Raw genomic sequence first — 19,217 nt, forward strand, 5'->3', positions numbered from 1 at the left:
TAATTCAGGAGTTAAGTTGGGAGATTCAACCTTGAATACATTTTGCATTTCTTTTTAAATTACCACATATAATGTACAGTGGGTCTGTTTCAACTAGTGTAACACGGTACCTTCGAATAGCCACAGTGAGAGCTTCCGGTGAACTAGCACAGGGACAAATGACCTCCTGTCTTAGACCTTTACTTTGGAAGACATTGAGAAATGCATCACAGGAAGAAATAGACCCTGGGGTAAGAAAAGAAAAATTAGAGGAGAAAAATAATCTGATTTCTGAAGTGACACTATTCAAACTGCAAACTTACTATTGAATATATCGGGTTTTCAGGAGGGAAAAATTAGGAAAGACCCATGTTCACTAGGAAATAAGTCATACCTGATACAACTATATATATGTGTATACATTGGTATACATATACAGTATATAAAGATTAATTTCTGAGCATGAAGTCCTTTCATTATGCTTATGTGGAAAAGCCATTAATGCTAGATTTATAATGTGGATTTCCTTTTTAGGATGAGATAAATTAAAGATTTAATTCAGAAACTCAAAGCATTTTAGTATCACGGTATCTTAAACAAGGCAGAGAAACAGTTTAGAAAACTAATTGTCATGAAGTGATCCAGATGTGGTTCTCTACAGTAGTGTAAGTATTCCCCCAAAATTCTCAGTTAATTCTACATGTGAATTCTGCATCTGCATTCTGCATCATTCAGAAGAAATGATCTAATCCTTTCTACAGCTTAAGTCTATTTACTTCACTTTTTATGCATGGCTGTCATGTTAAACAAAACTAGATTTACTGCAACTTACGTTATGTGAAATATCAAGTTTGCTTCAGGATTAGCTAAAGAAAAATATATTTAAAAAATCCAAAAGTAATTATTGTTTCCATAAATATCAAATAGTTTGCAGCAGACAAACCTTATACTTTGTTAAATATTTTAGCTAAGATGGTTGAAGACTGAATATTTAGATGCAAGACAGCAAACACTCCTTATTCTCTGCTGGACTGCAGAAGGATCACTTACATGGGTTTGCACCATCAGCCACTATTAGCATACGCAGAGAGGAAAGGTTGATGTCTCTTTGATCTCGATGTGCCACCAATGCCCAGTGCATGTCTCTAGATTTTACACAGGCAACTTTTGCTGCAATAGGAATAGGAAGATTATTAATGCACCATATGAAAGCTATATAGCTGTATCAACAATTTGTTCTTTTGATTTTGACTTGCAAGCGTACAAATGTTCTTGTTCCTTACCTTTGTATTGACAGACTTTTTGTATCCATGACAGTGGATTCACTTTCATTAAGGAATATGGAATACTTATAACATGCATCATGTTCATGACACTCTGAAATTAAATAAGATAAATAGGTTTTATACAACAATAATGGGAATTATATTGTTTTATGGACAGGATATCTATGATAGTCTCTCTATGCTTGTTTTATTGTCAATGCTAGCATTTATCTTTCCTTGTTTAGGTATCTACATTAAGATGAAATGGAATCCCCATCTTCTAATGTTTTAATTAATGAATAAGGATTTAGACTTAAGCCCTACTAAAAAAAAATTAAACAGGTTTTCTTCCTAAGCAATTCACTTTAAATGGAAAAATAACAGAAAACATTAAAAAATATGTGCACCTACAGAATGAACAATGCCTGCATGTTTGCTGTGTGAGTTAGTATTATCCCTAGGCCTGCTACACTTCAGTACATATGAAGACTCTTTTCTCAACATATCTGCCTAAAAAAGTCCATCTCTGTGAAGACTGAAAAAACGCTAGTGGCTAACGGTAGTGGTAAAAAAAAATATTGAAAAGAGAGTAGACAGAGAAACTGGAGTCATAGATTAAGCAGGGATCAATTTATTTTAATAGATTAAAAAAAATGAACTTTTTTTTTTTTTTAATCCTGCTTCAGGTAGACCAATTCAAGTGCTTTCAACAAGGTTATGAGAAGTTGCAGGATTTTTAGAAAAAAGAAGCTGAGTGAAGCCAATGACAGCAAACAGATCTCCTAGTCTCAGGCAGTGAATTGCTTTAGCGATTTCTCACGGGTTACTACTAAGCAAAACAGCCTGCAAATGAGGTGCTGTATTGCTTCTGTTACCATTCAGAAGCATCTCCTGATAGCAACAAAGCAGCTTGGGTTAAATACACCATTTGTTTTGGAAAACTTAGTTTTAAGAAAGTTGTTCCTGACACAGGTAAGTGTCCCACTGGGTTAGTCATCCAATTGGTTGCAGAACCGCAAATGATAGTTTTCCATTTAGTCTGCCACAAGTTTAGGTACAGGAAAAGTACTTACAAGCAAGTCAAGAAAAAAAATGAACCTCATAGGAAGGTTAATAGCAAAGGAAGGCATAAAAAAGCTCTATTAGATGCTTGCTTTCAACATCAATGATAAAAGTTTTTTACCATGAGATATTTATGGACTAATAGGCTGTTCCTGCTTTAGAAGTGTTGTTACTGCCCTTCGATACTAGGAGCAGTCTAACATTGAATGGGAAAAGTGTATCAGCTCCCTGGGAAACATAACATGTATGACCTGTACATCCTGGGACTCCCAAACAGTGACCCTTCAAATCTTGTCATCTGTTCTTAATCAGCAAATAGCATTTTGTCTTACACCAACTGCAACAGCACCTTTGGAAGCAATTTTTAAAAATACAGAAATCGGCTCCTATGTCAATTGACAAAGACAGTCAAACAGCAAGGAGACAATTTATGCAACTTAAAGTATCAGAAATGTTTTAATGTTAGCCAAAGCCCTTGGTGGTGGAAGTTTTAATAGAGAAGCTAGTCAGTAGCAATATAGACATGCCATTGGACCATATTCTTGCACAGACAAGTACTAATGTAGGAGGAACAAATGAAAAGCAAAGTCTGATCTCAAAAACATGCACCTGTAAGATCAGGATGAGGTAGTACAAATGGTTCCAGAGTACTTGACATGAGGAATAAAAACTCTGACATCTTCACTGTGCTCATTAAGGGGAAGAGCACTAGCAGAGGACTGTGGGTTTAAGTCATAAATTTTTTGCTTTCCAAGCAGAAAAAAATGTATTAGAAGAAACTGTAGGACATCTCAGTTTGTAATAGTAATAAGCATATTAGGTTAGTTTATTTTCAAATATTCACACAAAATAAAAACCATACTTACTGTAAGAATCCCATGCCATAAACCAACATCCTTCTTGAAATCTAATACATTCACAATTGTTTCAGCTGTCCAATAAAAACAAAACAGTTTACTTTTTAGAACATGGCATTGACTCAAGGTAAACCCCACTCAAAGGAAGGAAATAGAGTAAGCTTCAGTGTAACATGACTGATGACCTCAAAGCTTAACTTTCATAGTAAGTCTCCACTGCAGGATTTGTTTTGGCTAGGACATTATTTGTCTTCTCTTTGGTACCTCTCATAAAGATATTTTAAAAGTGCATTTTCCAAAATCAATGAAAAAAAACAAAACAAAACACCACAGTTTTTTAATCTAGAAGCTTTTAACACAGATCTATGTAAAACATGAGACAGAAGCACAAGGTGAGAAACAAATTACAATTCACACTTGATTTTAAGGATGAAACAAGGGAAGTGTACTCCATACCTTCTGTGTATCCACATGCCTGGGTCAGAGCTTGGCAGTGCGTCAGCAGCGCAATCCTTGTCACAGTCACCCCAAGCACACTTCCATCTTTACATGTTTTGTACTAAAGAGAATCAAGCAGAGAAAGTCCATATGTAATGGCTGCCCTATTTCCATTATTTGATAGTTTACAGTGTTTCCTATGTAGGTGAATGCTGGACACATTCAATGACTATTTTAAGAAGGCAGAAGTACAGAGAAGGTCGGGAGGCTTTTTTAAGATGGGATCTCCCTTCTTGGCTGAAGCTTCTGAGGCTCAATAACAGAAATCCATCTCTTGTTTGAATACAGGCATTGTGGAAAAAATAATTCTAAGAATTCTGACCATGTTAACAACTAAAGCGCTGGCTAGATTTAGCAGAGAATAACTTATCTCAGTCTGCTCAGTGTTCACATGTTAGATTTTATAGGCCAACTAATAAATCTGAACTTCTCCTTTCTGTGTCATGGAAGGCATGGGATAAGAGCTGATTGCAGAACCACTGCTGGGTGCTGTTATGATAATCTATATGTATACACTCTGAAAGACACAAGCTCTTTGCAAGAATATGAGAGTCATGAGAAAATAGAATAAAAAAGCGGTAGGAGATCACTGCTGATGATCACGGTAATTTTTGCAACTTTATGCAAGAGTTTGAAAACTATCAGTGGCAATTACAGTAAATTAAACATTTATCTTTCTCCATGATGAAGATAATCAGCAAGATTGAAAATGGAGTTATTTCTGTTCTCTAGCCCAGTGTTCTGACTGTGCAAATACAGGAAATATCTTTGCTCCATTCACTTGAACTTTTTCCCTTTGAATAATCATTTAAATTCAGTACTAGCATCACTGAATTCAAGGCATTTGTGTCTACACAGAAGTGGGAGAAAAAAAAAAAAAAAGGAAAAATAATAAAAGAGAAAAATTAAACTTAACAGCATTGCTAATTTTCCCTTCCTGATGCTGGTCTTCTGGGGGTAGTGCGACTCACAAAGCAGTAAGTGACTGACAAGCTTTTGAACAAGAAGTTCCTTCTCTTTCAAAGGGTCTGAAGGCTGTGATATGAGAACTGAAGCTTCATTGTGAAACTTGTTGTCTATCCATCTCAAGGCTAGTGGGCAAGCCCACACTGTGAATGAGACCTAGGTTGGTCAAGGCAAATTTAATGTAATATTGCAGCAGCAATGTAGACAACATACAAACATCAATGTTAGAAACCCCCAAAATACAATTTAACATTCCATTAATTTTTCTGAAATCAATATACAGTATAATTATTAGAAAATATTACTTATTAATAAGCTAAAACAGGATGTTCTTTGCTTCTGTGAGTAACAAATGAATAATTACGTTTACCTAATCCAGAAGTGCCATGTGCAATGATTCAAAGAGAAGATGTATCTTCATTAACTCACCTCAATGTAAGCAGTGTCATTGTTTGCATCCTTGATATGCGGGAACCAGTCACGAGGAGGCTTGGAGAGATGTTTAGACTCAGTGACAAACCACAGCAGCTTTGGCCAGCCTGATACAGCCACAAAGAAAAGACAGTTTTTGTTGAGCTTCTGCCAGATAAGACACAACAAAATTCTTCTCTGCCAAAGTTTTTTCCCAAATGGCCGTGTCACCATTATCTAAACATTGCTTCTTTTAAACCTCAGCATAGCGTGAGAAAAAAGATTTTCCAAAACTGCCTTCTGAACACAGCTATCAAGTACCAAAGCCTTCTCAGCCAATTCCTGAAGAAATGGCTGTGAAGTTTAAGCTGTTATTGACCCAAATAGTTCATTACCATACTCCTATCAGAGGTTACTGTCCCTACCTCTTAGCTATAGGACTGAATCATCTGAAGCCTTCTCATCTACTACAGTCCAACCTCTGTTGGCTTAACATAGTTTGCAAATGAAGACGACTTTAGTAGCCCAGCTGAGCTGGCCGTGAAGCAGCTGGACGTGGGGAGCAGCAACGTCTAACAGTGATCCAGTAATACACACCTGGGGCAACGGCATCCTGATAGCCATAGCTGCTCCCGAGGCACCTGTTCTGTCAGGGTTCTTGAGTCACCTCAGCTGAATCTAGCATTTAATCTCACCCACTACAAGTAAACAAATACTATGACTAGTGTCATAGTAAATTACATGTGTGATATCCACCATAACCCAGGGTCAGCTTACCTTTAAACTGTGGTATCTCCCCTGTGGGGCTCTTAGGCAGTCCTTTATGGCATGCATCACTAGTCAAGGCCACAGTAACTCCACAGCTTCCAAGCAAAAAGCCTATTTGTTGACTTCCTGCATCCTGATAGACATCAAAATAAAAGCAATACATAACGTTGGTTAGAAGTGACTACACAACAAAAATATTTTTGTCCTTTGGCATATTATCTTGAGAGGAATACAGTCTCTTTCCTTGAAACAACTTAACTGATTAGCAAAACTGATTTGTAAATTCACATAGGAATTCCACAACCTAGATATTTTCTCACCTGTAACAACATAAATTATACAGAGAACTGAAGTTATCAGTTGGTGTCTGCTCTCTCAACTCTTCAGAAATGATGAGAGCCTGGAAAGAGTGGCTGATACACCCGAGAGTTGTGCTGCCACCCAGAGGGACCTTGACGTGCTGGTAGGAACCTCGAGGGATTCAATAAGAACTGCAAAGTCATGCACCTAGGAAGGAACAACCCCAGGCACTTGTACATGCTGGGTGGGCATCCAGCAGGAAAGCAGATTTGTAGCAAAGGACCTGGGGGTCCTGGTGGACACCAAGTTGAGTATGAGTCATCGACGTGCCCTGGTGGGAAAGAAGGCTTAATGGTGTTCTTGGCTGCATTAGTCAATCTATTGCCAGTAGAATGAGGTAAGTTATCTTTCCTCTCTACTCAGCACTGATGAGGCTAAATCTGGAGTACTTTTCATTTCTGGGCCCACCAGTACAAGAGAGGCATGGACACACTGGAGAGAGTCCAATGAAGGGCCACAAAGATGATGCAGGGACTGGAGCATCTCTCCTGTGAGGAAAGTTTGAGAGAGCTGGGACTGTTCAGGCCGGAGAAGAAAAGGTTCGGGGAGATCTCATCAATGCATACAAATATCTGAAGGGAGGGTGTAAAGAAGATGGAGCCAGGCTCTTTTCAGTGGTGCCCAGTGACAGGACAAGAGGCAATGGGCACAAACTGAAACACGGGAGGTTCCTTCTGAATATAAAAGAACACTTTTTTACTATGAGTGCTAACTAAGCACTGAAATAGGTTGCCCAGAGAGGTGGTGGAGTCACCATCTTTGAAGATATTCAAAATTCATGTGGGTAATCTGCTCCAGGTGTCCCTGCTTAAGCACGTGGGTTGGATAAAATGGCATCCAGATGTCCCTTCTAGCCTCCACCATTCTGCAATTCTGTGGTTCTGTGATGATTCTAGGAAATAATACGGGTTATAGATACTCCCTCTTGGAGAATGCTTTCAACTTTAGAGATGTTATGGTGGACATACAGTGGTGGCAGTATCACTGCTTATGCTGATCTAATCTGATTTGTCAATAACCATTTCATTGAGTAGTTGTACACATAGTTCAGGAGCACTACAGATAGTCAAGTGCCCATTAAAGAAAGCACACTACGTTTTACTGTCATCAAGAAGAAATGGGTATTGAGGCTAAAAAGTCATGTAATGATTTTCAAGTCTAGGCCATAGCTGTTCCTTGAGGGCTGTTGTGCTGCCACAGCATTATGTCTGCTTTACTTATAGTGTCTTGTCATGATTCTTTCATGAACTTTACATCTATCCATTAGGCTCTTCAACAGAGAAAAGCCCTGGACATAAATACACACAGAAGAATTAACCCTTTCTTCACACAATGATTCTAGAGAAAAAAGCCTACTGAGTTTCAAAAGATCAAATTAAAGTATCTTTCAAATCAACCATAACGCATACTTAACCATGGGAGCAACCAGAAATACAGAACAGTTGCCTTAATATATTGATTCATTCAAAGCAAAACTGCATGATGAGCCTGAAAACTTATCTATTTTCAATGCATTTTTTTTGTAGTCAAATAAAGCAATTTAAAGTGGAGAAACAAGGAAATCGGAGGAAAAACAAAAGCTTATTTGTTTTCCATAGCAACACAAAATAGGCATATAGCACCAATTATCAGAACTTGGATAGCTGACTAAACAATGCGGGACGATAACCTGATCTATCAAACCTATGCTATGTAACTCCTTCAATCCATAATTACTGCATTTGCTTTTGCTCTGTTGCACTATTACCAGAATGAATGTAAAACCAGGAAAAATTGACAAGGTACTTTTTCAGGAAAGCTTTTTAACATTAAGTGTGTTCATTTTTTTTTTTTCCCCAATAAAAATCTAAATGAGAGCAGTAGCCTTTGAACAACAGAGAAAAAGACTGGTATCCATCAACGATGTTTTGGGGAGCATGTTGATCTCACAGTGCCTTCACCACAAAGATCCTTCCACAAAAGTCCTTCCTTGTGGGCCCTCATAAGGAACAGCAGAAAGATGAGGACTGGAGTGCTCCAGAAGACAACATCACTTCTTGGGCAAGACATGGCCTCTGAGATGTGCTACTCTGCCATGTATAATGGAGGGCCACCAGTTTCTTAAAACATCCTATGTATACTTCCATTACCCCAAATTTCCCACTAACTACCAATTTTTTTAAACAGAATTGAACATAAATTTCACAATCAAATGCAGGAGCTGCATCACTCTGAATTTTAAATTAAAGTCAAAATCTTGTTTTAAGTTTATGCCCTATAAAAGACTGCTAGCAAGCTGTTTCACCACTGTACCAAGAAAATGCACACTCTCAAGTACTAGATCTCACTTCATGCAAGACCTTGCAAGAAACTAACTTAATAAATTCCCGTTTAGAAACCTGACACATATAAACCAGTAGAAACTGTGGACCTTAGAGCATCAGCGTATCACAGCCCTGGAGGATGCATCATTTAAGAAGTGATCTGCCAAGCTCTTCTCATAACAAAACAAAACAACAGGAAAAGGAAATTTATATCAACAGTTCAGGTTTTCTAGATAACACAAGAAATAATGACTGTGCTTTCACTTAGTGCCACACCAATTCTTCTGGAGCACGTCCACTTAAAAATTATTCATTCATTCATAGCACTCCACACACAAGCAGGGAGAATAGCGTATAGATTATCTAACACAATCTACCCACACATCATAGACTCTTATAACAGACTTCATTTTAGGTCAGGACAACCACATTTCAAATCGTATTAAAACCTTCAACCCATTTTGTTCTGTACAGTTATTTCTTTCATTTAAGGACAAAATGGTTAAACAATTACGTGATGCACCTCTACCACAGGAGATAAGGAATAAAATCCCCAAGCACAGATAATAGCCAGGGTGGTTTTCAGACTTTCATTTTCTATGACATGCCTTTGGTTTCCACAGTAAATCCTGCCTTGCAAGAAAAAAGTAACTCAAGATGCTGCAGGAGAGGTTCACGATAGACACTGTTCTCAATAGCTACAGGAACTCCAGTTGAGGATCACACAACATGAACACTATGAAGCTTTCTGGTGGTCTGCTAGCCTGTGTCGGTCGTTCCCACTTCCAATGTCATTCTCACACCTCCTAACTAATTATCACTGCCTCCTGCCTGCTTCTGGTGGCTTCATCCCAACTTAGAAGCAGAAAGTACTGCAGAGAGTAGAGATGGAGAAGGGGTGAACATTCCTCTCCCTGTGTAGGCGCCCCAGTGATACCTGCTGCCCTGCAGAAGCAATTGTTTCTAACTACCCAAATGGTGGGAGGTCTGAAACCATCTGAAGCCGAGAGTGTTATATATCCCACAGACACACTGCAACCTTACCTAAAACACTCAAGTATGTAATTGTGATAGTCTTTGCTGTTCCTCATGCCTCAGAATGACAGACCCAGAGCAGTGAGTGCCTTAGGCAAAATTTGTAAGTTTGAAAAATGAATCATAGAATCCACTAGGTTGGAAAAGGCCTTCAAGATCATCAAGTTCCACCACCAACTTGACCTCCTGAGCCCCGTCACTATACCATGTCCCTTAGTGCTATGTCCACACGTCTCTTAAATACCTCCAGGCATGGGGACTCCATCACTTCCGTGGGCAGCCCATTCCAACGCTTGACCACCCTTTCCATGAAGAAATTCTTCCTGATGTCTAGTTTAAACCTCCCCTGGCACAACTTGAGACTGTTTCCTCATATCCCATCACTTGTCACCTGAGAAAAGAGACCTACACCTTCCTCACTGCAACCTTCCAGGTAGTTGTAGAGAGTGATGAGCTCTCCCCTCAGCCTCCTCTTCTCCAGACTAAACAGGCCCCATTCCCTCAGCCTCTTCTCATAACTCTTGTTTTCTGGTCCCTTCACCAGCTTCATTGCCCTTCTCTGCACATGCTCAAGCAACTCAATATCCCTCTTGCAGTGAGGTTTGAGTTGAAAATTGAGTCATTTGTGAGAAGCAGTCAAAGCTTCCATATGGCAAGGAAAGACTTCTGACTTTAGGAGTATTGATTCTTTCAGATTTCAGAGACTAGCTATTGAGCTATCGGCATCCCTTCTGAGTAATGTAAAATGAATGTCTGCAATGTTGAAAACTGCTTTGTAAGTAAAAAGAAGAAATCAAATCACCTACTGCTGAAAAAAACCTACAACCCTCTCCCCCATAAATAAAAGTACCCTCTGCCCTTAAATGGAATATATTTTCAAGACATACTGTTTTGTCAGCACCATTATTTGCTATTTTGGTAGATTATGCTAATCTGCTACTTTGACAAACCCTCACTTGCCACAAACACTTTATTTTGCTGAATTTTGTTGGGGTGGAAGAAAACCTCACAGCTCCAGCAGAGACCAGGTGAAACAAACGAACGAACGCAGTCCCAAGCGCAGATGGGGAGAGACTTTCCATTGATGCTCATTGTCAGAAGCCTCCACAATTCACAGTTTGAAATGACAAGTAGTACAGGTGGAAGGCAAAAGATACAGCTGAGGTATTGTAGCATGAGGTTTGAGATGAAATGCTGACTTTGGAACTACCATTTTACATTTCTTGAAGGCATCACACTTGCTGAAGTATGAAAAAATGAGGTCTGCATAGCTTTAGACAATGTCTGCACACACCTAGAGAGATCAATCTTGCAGATGAAGCGAGCCAGAAATCCTCTCTGCTGTAGGTAGCCATTCAAGGTTCTCTAAAGACTTTTATTAAAGGTCCCCTAAAGGTTTTCACCACTACCTGGAGGCAAATTGTCTTCTTCCTGCTGCAGAGAGTGATAATTCATTGTCAGGATAAAAAATCCCACGTGTGGCTGCATTTCAGCGTGCTGTTAATGTCATTTTTGTAATGCTTTGTGAAAGTATCTGTGTGAAGGAAAACAATTATGTTCCCTTCTCTGTGCATGAGAGTGCATCGTCTTCCATCTAATACGGAAGGAAGGAAGAGATAGCCAGTGCAAAGGTTGCGCTGGTAAAGGTTACTGCTGTCCACTTCAAGTCCCAGACTGGTTTCAAATGAGAATTATGTAGCAATACCTTGCAAAATGAACTAATTTTTTGTTGTTGTTGTTGTTACAATGCTTATTTGAGCTCCATTTGCCTTTACCCTAACAAACAGAGCAACCATCAGACGCAAAGGCCAAGCAGGAGTACCTTTAAAACAAAAGTGAAAAGGAATCAAGGAAACCCTCTGTTTTAAAAATACAAATATCAAAGATCTTAATAAGAATAATCAAACACAAAGCAGATGCAATTTTCATGACCAGCTTTATGAGGAAGAAATCAGCTGTCTCATCAGAGAGAGCTTTGGTATCTGGTTGTAATTTTCATGTGAAACATGTAACTGTGAGCAGTCTAAATGTCCAAAAGTCTTAATGAAAGCAGGACAACAGTTATTTTTGGCAGGGGACACTGGACGAAACGCGATATTCTCTGTAGGAAACTACCATTTCCTAAACTTGAAAACACAAAAACAAAATGTAGACTGTAAGGGACCTGAGGTTCACGGTGACCAGCTGAGCAAAGACCTCTGCTCAGTGCCTGCAGAGGGGAGGGTGGGCACGGCGCTCACGCGGTTCCGGCAGTGTGTGCCAGGGGTTCAGCAGGGCTGAGGCTGGACAACTGTGCCACCAAAAATAAAATATATGGCATTTTATGCATGTTTTAAATCTAGCGAAGAAAGTTTGTTGTCAAAAGCTGTTCAAAACTATGTCAATTTCCAGTGTTGCTGGAACTCTGTGGATGTTTCAGTGTATCAGGTACAGCACAATAATGATGAAAGCAGGAAGGAAACACAGCTTGTTTTACCTCGAGCTCTGAAGATGTCTGAATACTAGAAAAAGTGTCGAGGTGTATTTCCTTTGGAATACAATTCTGCCTTCAAATGGCAGAAAAGACTGGGACAACTTCTCTGTTTTTTAAAAGATGTATCTCGCTGGCTACTGTTAAAGCTTTAATAACCTAACTTCAGGATTTAATAAAAAGAGCTCCTGGAAAACAGTTTTTACCCTCAACAAAACACCCATTTGATATTTTTTTTGTGTGTCCGGGAGTGGGTATCTCTGAACTTCCTATAGAAACACGTAAGAATATTTTAAAATCACATTGTCAAAGGCAGCTTCTGGAAGAGTACAGAAACACTTCCAAGAAGCACATGTAGCATTAAGTCTAACAGGGTAGGAAATAATGATTGAGAAATAGTTTATATGCTTTCATGTCATATTCTGTTACAAATGTTCGCCTCCTATGACAAGAAAGCCATAAAGAGCTATGTGGGATCACTGTTCACATATTCACAGAAAGTGATTGAGCATAACTACAAAAATGCTTGGAGGACAAAAATGTTATTTTGAGATTCAAACAGATTAGCTCCCCTGACTGTATCAGAGCAAAATAATAAGAACTTTCATGGTGCCCATCAAATGGAAAAAAACAACCTGCAAAATCTAAAGAAAAGGAAATTGAAAACATATTTTAAAATCTTTTCATAAGGGGAATAGTAAGCCACTATTTGAACTAGAACTTGAAATGTCAAAAATCCTGTATCCGCTACTTTGATGGCACGTTCTGTGATACCTAGTTTGCAATTCACATCGCATCATGTATACAATGCGCCAATTCAGAATACTCCAGCTTCTGATAAGATTAACCAAAGTGGCAGTTCTGAAGGAAGAGATGTTGCATACAACACACTAAAAAGGGACCCATACTCATTTACTAATTTTGGGAAACATAAAGAAATAGATTTTGGGCAGAGGGACTATTGTAAAAAACATAGCCCGTAATCTAAGGGATGAGGATTGGTTACAAAAAATTTTGGAAGTGATCACGATACACATATTTCAGTGGCATTAGTGCAGGAAAAGAAGATGAAATAAAACATGCTGTTTATTCTATTGTGACTGTAGAACCCCTGACTGCTTCTTCTAGAACAAAGAGTTAGCTCTGATGTTAAAAAAAAAAAAAAAAAAAAAAAAGCTTGAGATTTCAGTTTTTAATTTTAGATCTGATTTTCCCAGTCCAAAAAGCCAAAACCATGCTGACATGAATGCCCAGTCCCAGGTCCTTGCTAAACACCCGAAAGTGTTCTCAGAATACCAAAAGTGAAGAACCCTGCACAGAATCCAGTGAACCCATCCCAACTGCCATGCCAGACAGGTCTCTCTAAGTCCTCTGGGGAAGTACAACAAATTCTAGGTATTTTGTCAATACGAAGACGAGATACAGAAGCAAGATGAGATGGACCATCACCTAATGGACCAACCAGAAAATAACTCTGTCAAAATCTAAAAAAAAAAATACACTCATGATACAAAGAGTAGGGAATACACACCAAATGTATGGGCTACTAAAACAGAAGCCTTTACTTCCATACATGCATAGATGCCTGCAGAGTAATACCTTAGCCAAAATGCTACCTGGCTGCAAGTATTACTGTTCCATTTTAAACTGCCAGGCACAATTGGCACAGAGCTGTGAAAAACTCCTCCTTATGAAAATGCAGAACAGTATTAAAGCTGCTAACACAAGTTTTTAATACTAAAAATGTGCTGATGAATACTAAAAATGTGCTCATGAATTCCCTGAAACAGCTCATCCTGTATCAAGTTGTTATTCTGTAAGTCTGTATTAGCCTGTAATATAATTGTTGGTCTATTTGTTAGTTCACATCTCTGTCTTCCAAAAATCAAGCCAAAAAAAGGTATGCTGCCAGAATTTACTGAAGCGTGAAGAAGAGAGAACAAATAATGGCAAAGCATAAAAGAACAGCCTAGGCCATTGTGAGATGACACAAATGACATCTTCCCACGGATGCCAGAAGCAATCCGCTGCCATTTGACCAAGCAGAGGTATTCCTTCTGGGACTACCCAGAACATGATTTTCATCTCATTGCTTCCACTCCAGTTCCTTCTCCATATAAACAAATGCAGAAATATTTGCAATAGTATACGCTGTGAGATTGCATAGTTTTATTTATAGATCATAGATCATGTTGCTTTTTTAATTATACTGCTGACATCTCTGTTATTGTTTTATCAGTGCAATATTTAAACATTAGGGAATGATCTTGGCAACAGTTAAACAGTCTGAGCCTGTAGTTATTGCCTTATATAAATATATATATATATATACGTGTAAGTATGTATTTTTATATATATACATACGCACACATAAAAAAAAATCAAGGTTCAGCCAAATTAGGGTAAGTTATTAACCTGACATAGGGTATTTACTTGGACAGCTGGATTTTATAGCTTACTGGATGGATATGGTATCAGATGTTCTAAAATAAATCTGATTTATACCTATCCATATATTTTAACATGCAATTAAACCTTGGAAAATAAGCAACAGGGAAAGACATACCAGATTTTTCTTTTTTTATCCCTTAAAGTCACGTTGCTTCTTTTTTGTAAAATGAAAGTCCAGTTAACTATGTGAGCATTTGGTATGATCTTACAATGTATATAGTCTGTTTGCCTTATTTTGGTGACACATTTAAAGCAGAAATAATGCATCACTTCATGCAACTACTTCAAACTATCTTAAGGTACTGCACTCATATAGGAAAGCATGGTGATAGCCTGATGCAAATGCAGTATATTTCTACTAAAATCATGACACTCATTCCAGAATCAAGTCCACTTAACAAACAAACTAGCATGAACTTATTCCCCAAAGTGGATTAAAGAACACATGTTGTGTGGACAATTCCAGACCAAATACTTAAAGTAAGGCATTATTAGTGCTAGCTAATAACAAAGGAATTATATAAGGGGACATTTGGGAGAACCTTAGAATGAGCATTGCTGCCAGCCATGCTAAAATTAAGGGGATATGACAAAAAGAGCTTGGAATGGATAAATACGTTTCATTATATTTACAGCCTCAAAGGTATGCATCCTCAGAAAAAAATGCATGTTCAGCAGCATCAGTGTAACCTTCCCAGCTGTGGCTCTCCAGTACCACTGAGCCCCCTCCCCTCATTGCCCCCAAGTATCTCTTCAACCTGAAACTGTTATACCTGTCTACTAATATTTTCCCAGAAACCAGTGGTGGAATCTGCACCAACACTACATGTGAAATGTTTTTGATTAGCCATGGTCAGTTTCAGCTATGAATGTATGCTCCGTGGCAAGAATTCACAAACTCGCTTTGCTCAAAGGCCATCCTTAGCAGAGATGACAGTGGTGACGGAAGCTTCAGGATACAACTGCACATATAAACACAGGAGAAGGCATTTCCCTAACTGCTTTGAAGTAGCACACAAAGCACTAGGGGCATTATAACATAGCTTTGGTTGCAGGGACAGGTGGAAAATCAGCAGTTGCTGCCAATGATTCATTGTCAATGGCCAACATCAGAACACTATGAGAGGCTACAAAGATAATCCATCTAGGGCAGGCAAAGCTGTTCTCTTGCAAAATTTTCCTCTCCTTTCCTAGGCAGACCTGCATTTGCTGAAACTGCAAGCACATCTTGAGATTTGCCATCACAGAAAAGAAGGAACTATATATAACTCACCACACAGCACTATCTTTGTATCTGTAGATTCAGGGCTAGTTAACCACAAATGTACTCAGAAGTTGGATTCAGTTGTGATTCATTCTGACATAAGTTTTAAAAGGTAGTATAGAGAAGAAATTCTGTTCCCTACCTTTCTTGTAAGTGGCACTTCAATAGGAACGGGGACAACTTCTGCAAGCAGGCAGCCATAAAATGCTACCATGAAAGCAGCGGGATCATTGTTAGGGAACACGAGTGTTACCTGAAACAAAGAGACATACGTTAAAGATTTTCTGAAATGCATGTTTTATTACAGGTTTCAACTAACAATAGCTGGAGTTTCTATGCTTCTTTTGGGAGAGAGGTGATTACAGAAACATTTCTACAATAATTACTCAAATACCTAATGAAAGATGAATGAGGAATCAGAAGGAATTTATTCTGATACGCGCTCCTTTTGTGAACATTTTCACTTAGGTTGTAGTTAAATATTTTCATGCTGCATTGTTTCCTACATTGACAACACCTTTCATCTGATTTTCAATTTACTGATTGCTTTGCAGATATTAAAGAACCAAACAAATGGAATTAATAGAATTTTACATTCTAGTTTAGTATTTGCTTAATGTTACTGAAAACAAAGTGGATCTGCGACCAGTTCAGATTATGCAGACTTATTGTGTCATTATGTCAATCACTAACAATTACGTGTTGTCTCCGTATGCTTTGCCTTACGCAATAATTTTATTTTAGGACTGGACTGTTGTCCAAGCACAGTCTGAGAGAGTGAACACAAATAGCTGATACCTACAGAACCAAATGTCATGTCCAGAGCTGGTAAGATAATGTGAAGCTGGTAAAAGGGCTGGTAGGCATGTCCTATGAGGAGAGGTCTGGGACATTTGCTTTGTCTAGTTTGGAGAAAAGGAGGCTAAGGTAACCTCGTTGCTCTCTAGAATTTTCTGAAGAGGGGAAGCAGAGAGGGAGGTGATGGTTTCTTCTCCCTGGAGCACAAAGCTGCACTAAGGGAGGTTCAGACCGGACATTAGGAAAAATTTATTCACCAAGAGGGTGGTCCAACACTGAAACAGGCTTCCTGGAGAGGTGGTTGATGCCCCAAGCCTGTCAGTGTTCAAGAGGTGTTTGGATAATGCCCACATTAATATGCTTTAACTTTTGGTTAGCCCTGAAGTGGTCAGTCAGTTGGACTAGATGATCTCTGTAGGTCCCCTCCAACTGAACTATTCTATTTCTATTCAATTCAATTCGATTCGATTTAATTCTAGGTCTGGACTTGCTAAACTTCACAGCTTTAGGGCTAGGGAATTATTTAGATTAAAGAATGCCGAGAAAACATAAGACATTATAGCAAATCACCTGTATGCTCATGAGGTGTCTTTCATCCCCAGATGTGCTGAACTGGGCAGCTTACTTCTATGGGTGCTGCAATCTCTTTAGGTCATCCAGGGACAAAACAGAAGGATAAATGAGATTGCATGATCTAACTGAGGATCCAGCAACCTGGAGAGTCCACAGCTCTCCTTGCCATCAATTAGTGGTTAAAGACCTCAGGGGCTGGATCCTGTCTGTATTTTTATTTTCATTCAGTCAGATGCATTTTCTCAACTCATGTCTTCAACAGCTGTAATGAAGCTGGTAACTCTACCTCAGGGCTGACAGAAGTGGCATGCAAGAGGCGTTCCACGTGACTTCTAACTTAACTCCTTTGGGTTTGCACACAGGATCAGCGTTCAGCACCTTAAAGTTTGCTGAAACTACATAATAAGTCTTCAGTTTTGACTGATTTGACATCCATAGGAGTTACACGTTTCAGTCTCTTGGAGCAAAACCATAGTGTTTTATACACTTGCCAAGATTCAGTTACTGTAGATTAAAAGTGTTCTCAGTGTTTTCATATGGCTTCAAAGATGGTTCCCTTCCATAAATTAAATTGATTTCTTCAAACTAGAAGAAATCTAATTATGTCCAAGGGGGTCAAAAATATCTCTGTTTTTAAGCTGAAGACTTAAAACTTCAGGAACTTCATAGAAAATATACTGCTATCATATCTGTATCCTAGCACAAGAAACAATACAACTGCACAAGATGGCTGTGCAGTTTAGTATATATTTTTTCTGTACACATACCATAAATATCCACAAGGGAAATGGAAGGAAAGGGTTTTTGCTAGGTACACTGCAGGGATAGCAGTTTGCTGAGCCCAGCACACATCTGAAAGATGTTGAAAGATCCCAAAAGGTACTTTGAGGATTGTTATTTTTTGTGTTGCTCTTTGTTTACATACACACAGTGAAGGTTTAGCTGGGAATCTTTTCAAAGGAGCTGACAGAGGTGAAAAACTCACTAAAGTCCAGTGGGAATGAGGCATTAACTTCCCCTTCAAAAGACATTAATCACTAGCAGACCTGTACCAAATAAACAAATAGCATGGTAACAGCAAAAAGGGATAAGGCTGAAGGAAAATGAAATTTACAGTGCGTTTATGAGAATCTGTTTATCTGGAAGATGTATTAGAGGGCAAGCTTAATTTCCAGGCAGCTGTCTGGGATGACACGAGTTTAAATTTCTGTAGATACTATAGAAGGCAAATGCAGTTCTTCGAGTGTTATAATTATATCAGAACCAGGGACTCACATAGAGGCACAATCACCTATTCTTTTGTCTCGGACAAAGAAACTAAAGAGTAATGTAATAGGAGTCATGAAAAATAGAGATTGCATTGATAGAAGATGCTTTTAAAGGGGGAAAGCCCTTTCTGAGTTTTATATCATATTAACATAAGGAAACAACTACCCTCTGATTTAGAAAAGATCACAAATATGCACAAATGTATTTCATTTAGCATTTCAAAAGTACCTTTAACTGTTGTCACACAAAATACATTATTTAGAATAAAAAGTCATCTTCAAAGAGGTCAGAAAGCTTTTATGTTATTACGACAGGGGGATAACAGCCAGAATAACAGCCTAGAACATCAGTACAGTAACACCTCATCTTCCACATGAAGCAGCTTTAAAAGATTGTGTTTCTGTTACACAGAGATGCTAAGCAAGATGTTTTTACAGCACAAGCATATGCTTTCAGCACTCAGCCATAAACATTTGTTTCTCTGTAATCTAGGTGGACTTATTTTAGAAGGACTGCAATTCGTTATGTATGCGTCCTGCACTAGCTAAACTTCCAGCTTTCAGACTGAATTATCCACGAATCTTTTCCTAACATTAGAAGATGTCAGTGGTTGCTGCAGTAAATTAATGCAAAGACGGGCAGTTAGCAGACAACAGGGAGAGAGAGGCACACACACACTGCCTGTATCTGAACTTTATTCCATTTAGAGCCTTCTGGGTGGATTCTCTTGATGCACACACTTGAACAACTTGCTGCTTCTGCTGTTGCTTAGATACACACTTGTAAATCAAGTAAAAGAGATTCTTCAGATGGCTGAATGCCATTGTAGGAAGCAATTTAGATTAAGGATCTAGAGATCCTTTAGTCAAATACTTTATGATTTATTTC

The 19,217-nt window shown here is 38.6% G+C and overlaps 1 protein-coding gene across 5 annotated transcripts in view; it reads right to left on the reverse strand.

Annotated features, from left to right (window-relative positions):
• DIP2C (disco interacting protein 2 homolog C) overlaps positions 1-19,217 on the reverse strand; it is a 316,217-nt gene that overhangs the window by 75,878 nt on the left and 221,122 nt on the right. For all 5 annotated transcript variants that reach the window (XM_040546127.1, XM_040546128.1, XM_040546125.1 and 2 more), the window contains 8 exons: positions 15,832-15,942; positions 5,816-5,939; positions 5,057-5,166; positions 3,620-3,722; positions 3,173-3,237; positions 1,263-1,356; positions 1,030-1,149; positions 111-225 (listed from right to left, as the gene is read on the reverse strand). In XM_040546127.1, coding sequence (XP_040402061.1) covers positions 111-225; positions 1,030-1,149; positions 1,263-1,356; positions 3,173-3,237; positions 3,620-3,722; positions 5,057-5,166; positions 5,816-5,939; positions 15,832-15,942 — 842 coding nt within the window. The remainder of the gene's footprint in view (positions 1-110; positions 226-1,029; positions 1,150-1,262; positions 1,357-3,172; positions 3,238-3,619; positions 3,723-5,056; positions 5,167-5,815; positions 5,940-15,831; positions 15,943-19,217) is intronic.

This window comes from Cygnus olor, chromosome 2 (genome assembly GCF_009769625.2).
Source record: "Cygnus olor isolate bCygOlo1 chromosome 2, bCygOlo1.pri.v2, whole genome shotgun sequence".
NCBI lineage: Eukaryota > Metazoa > Chordata > Aves > Anseriformes > Anatidae > Cygnus > Cygnus olor.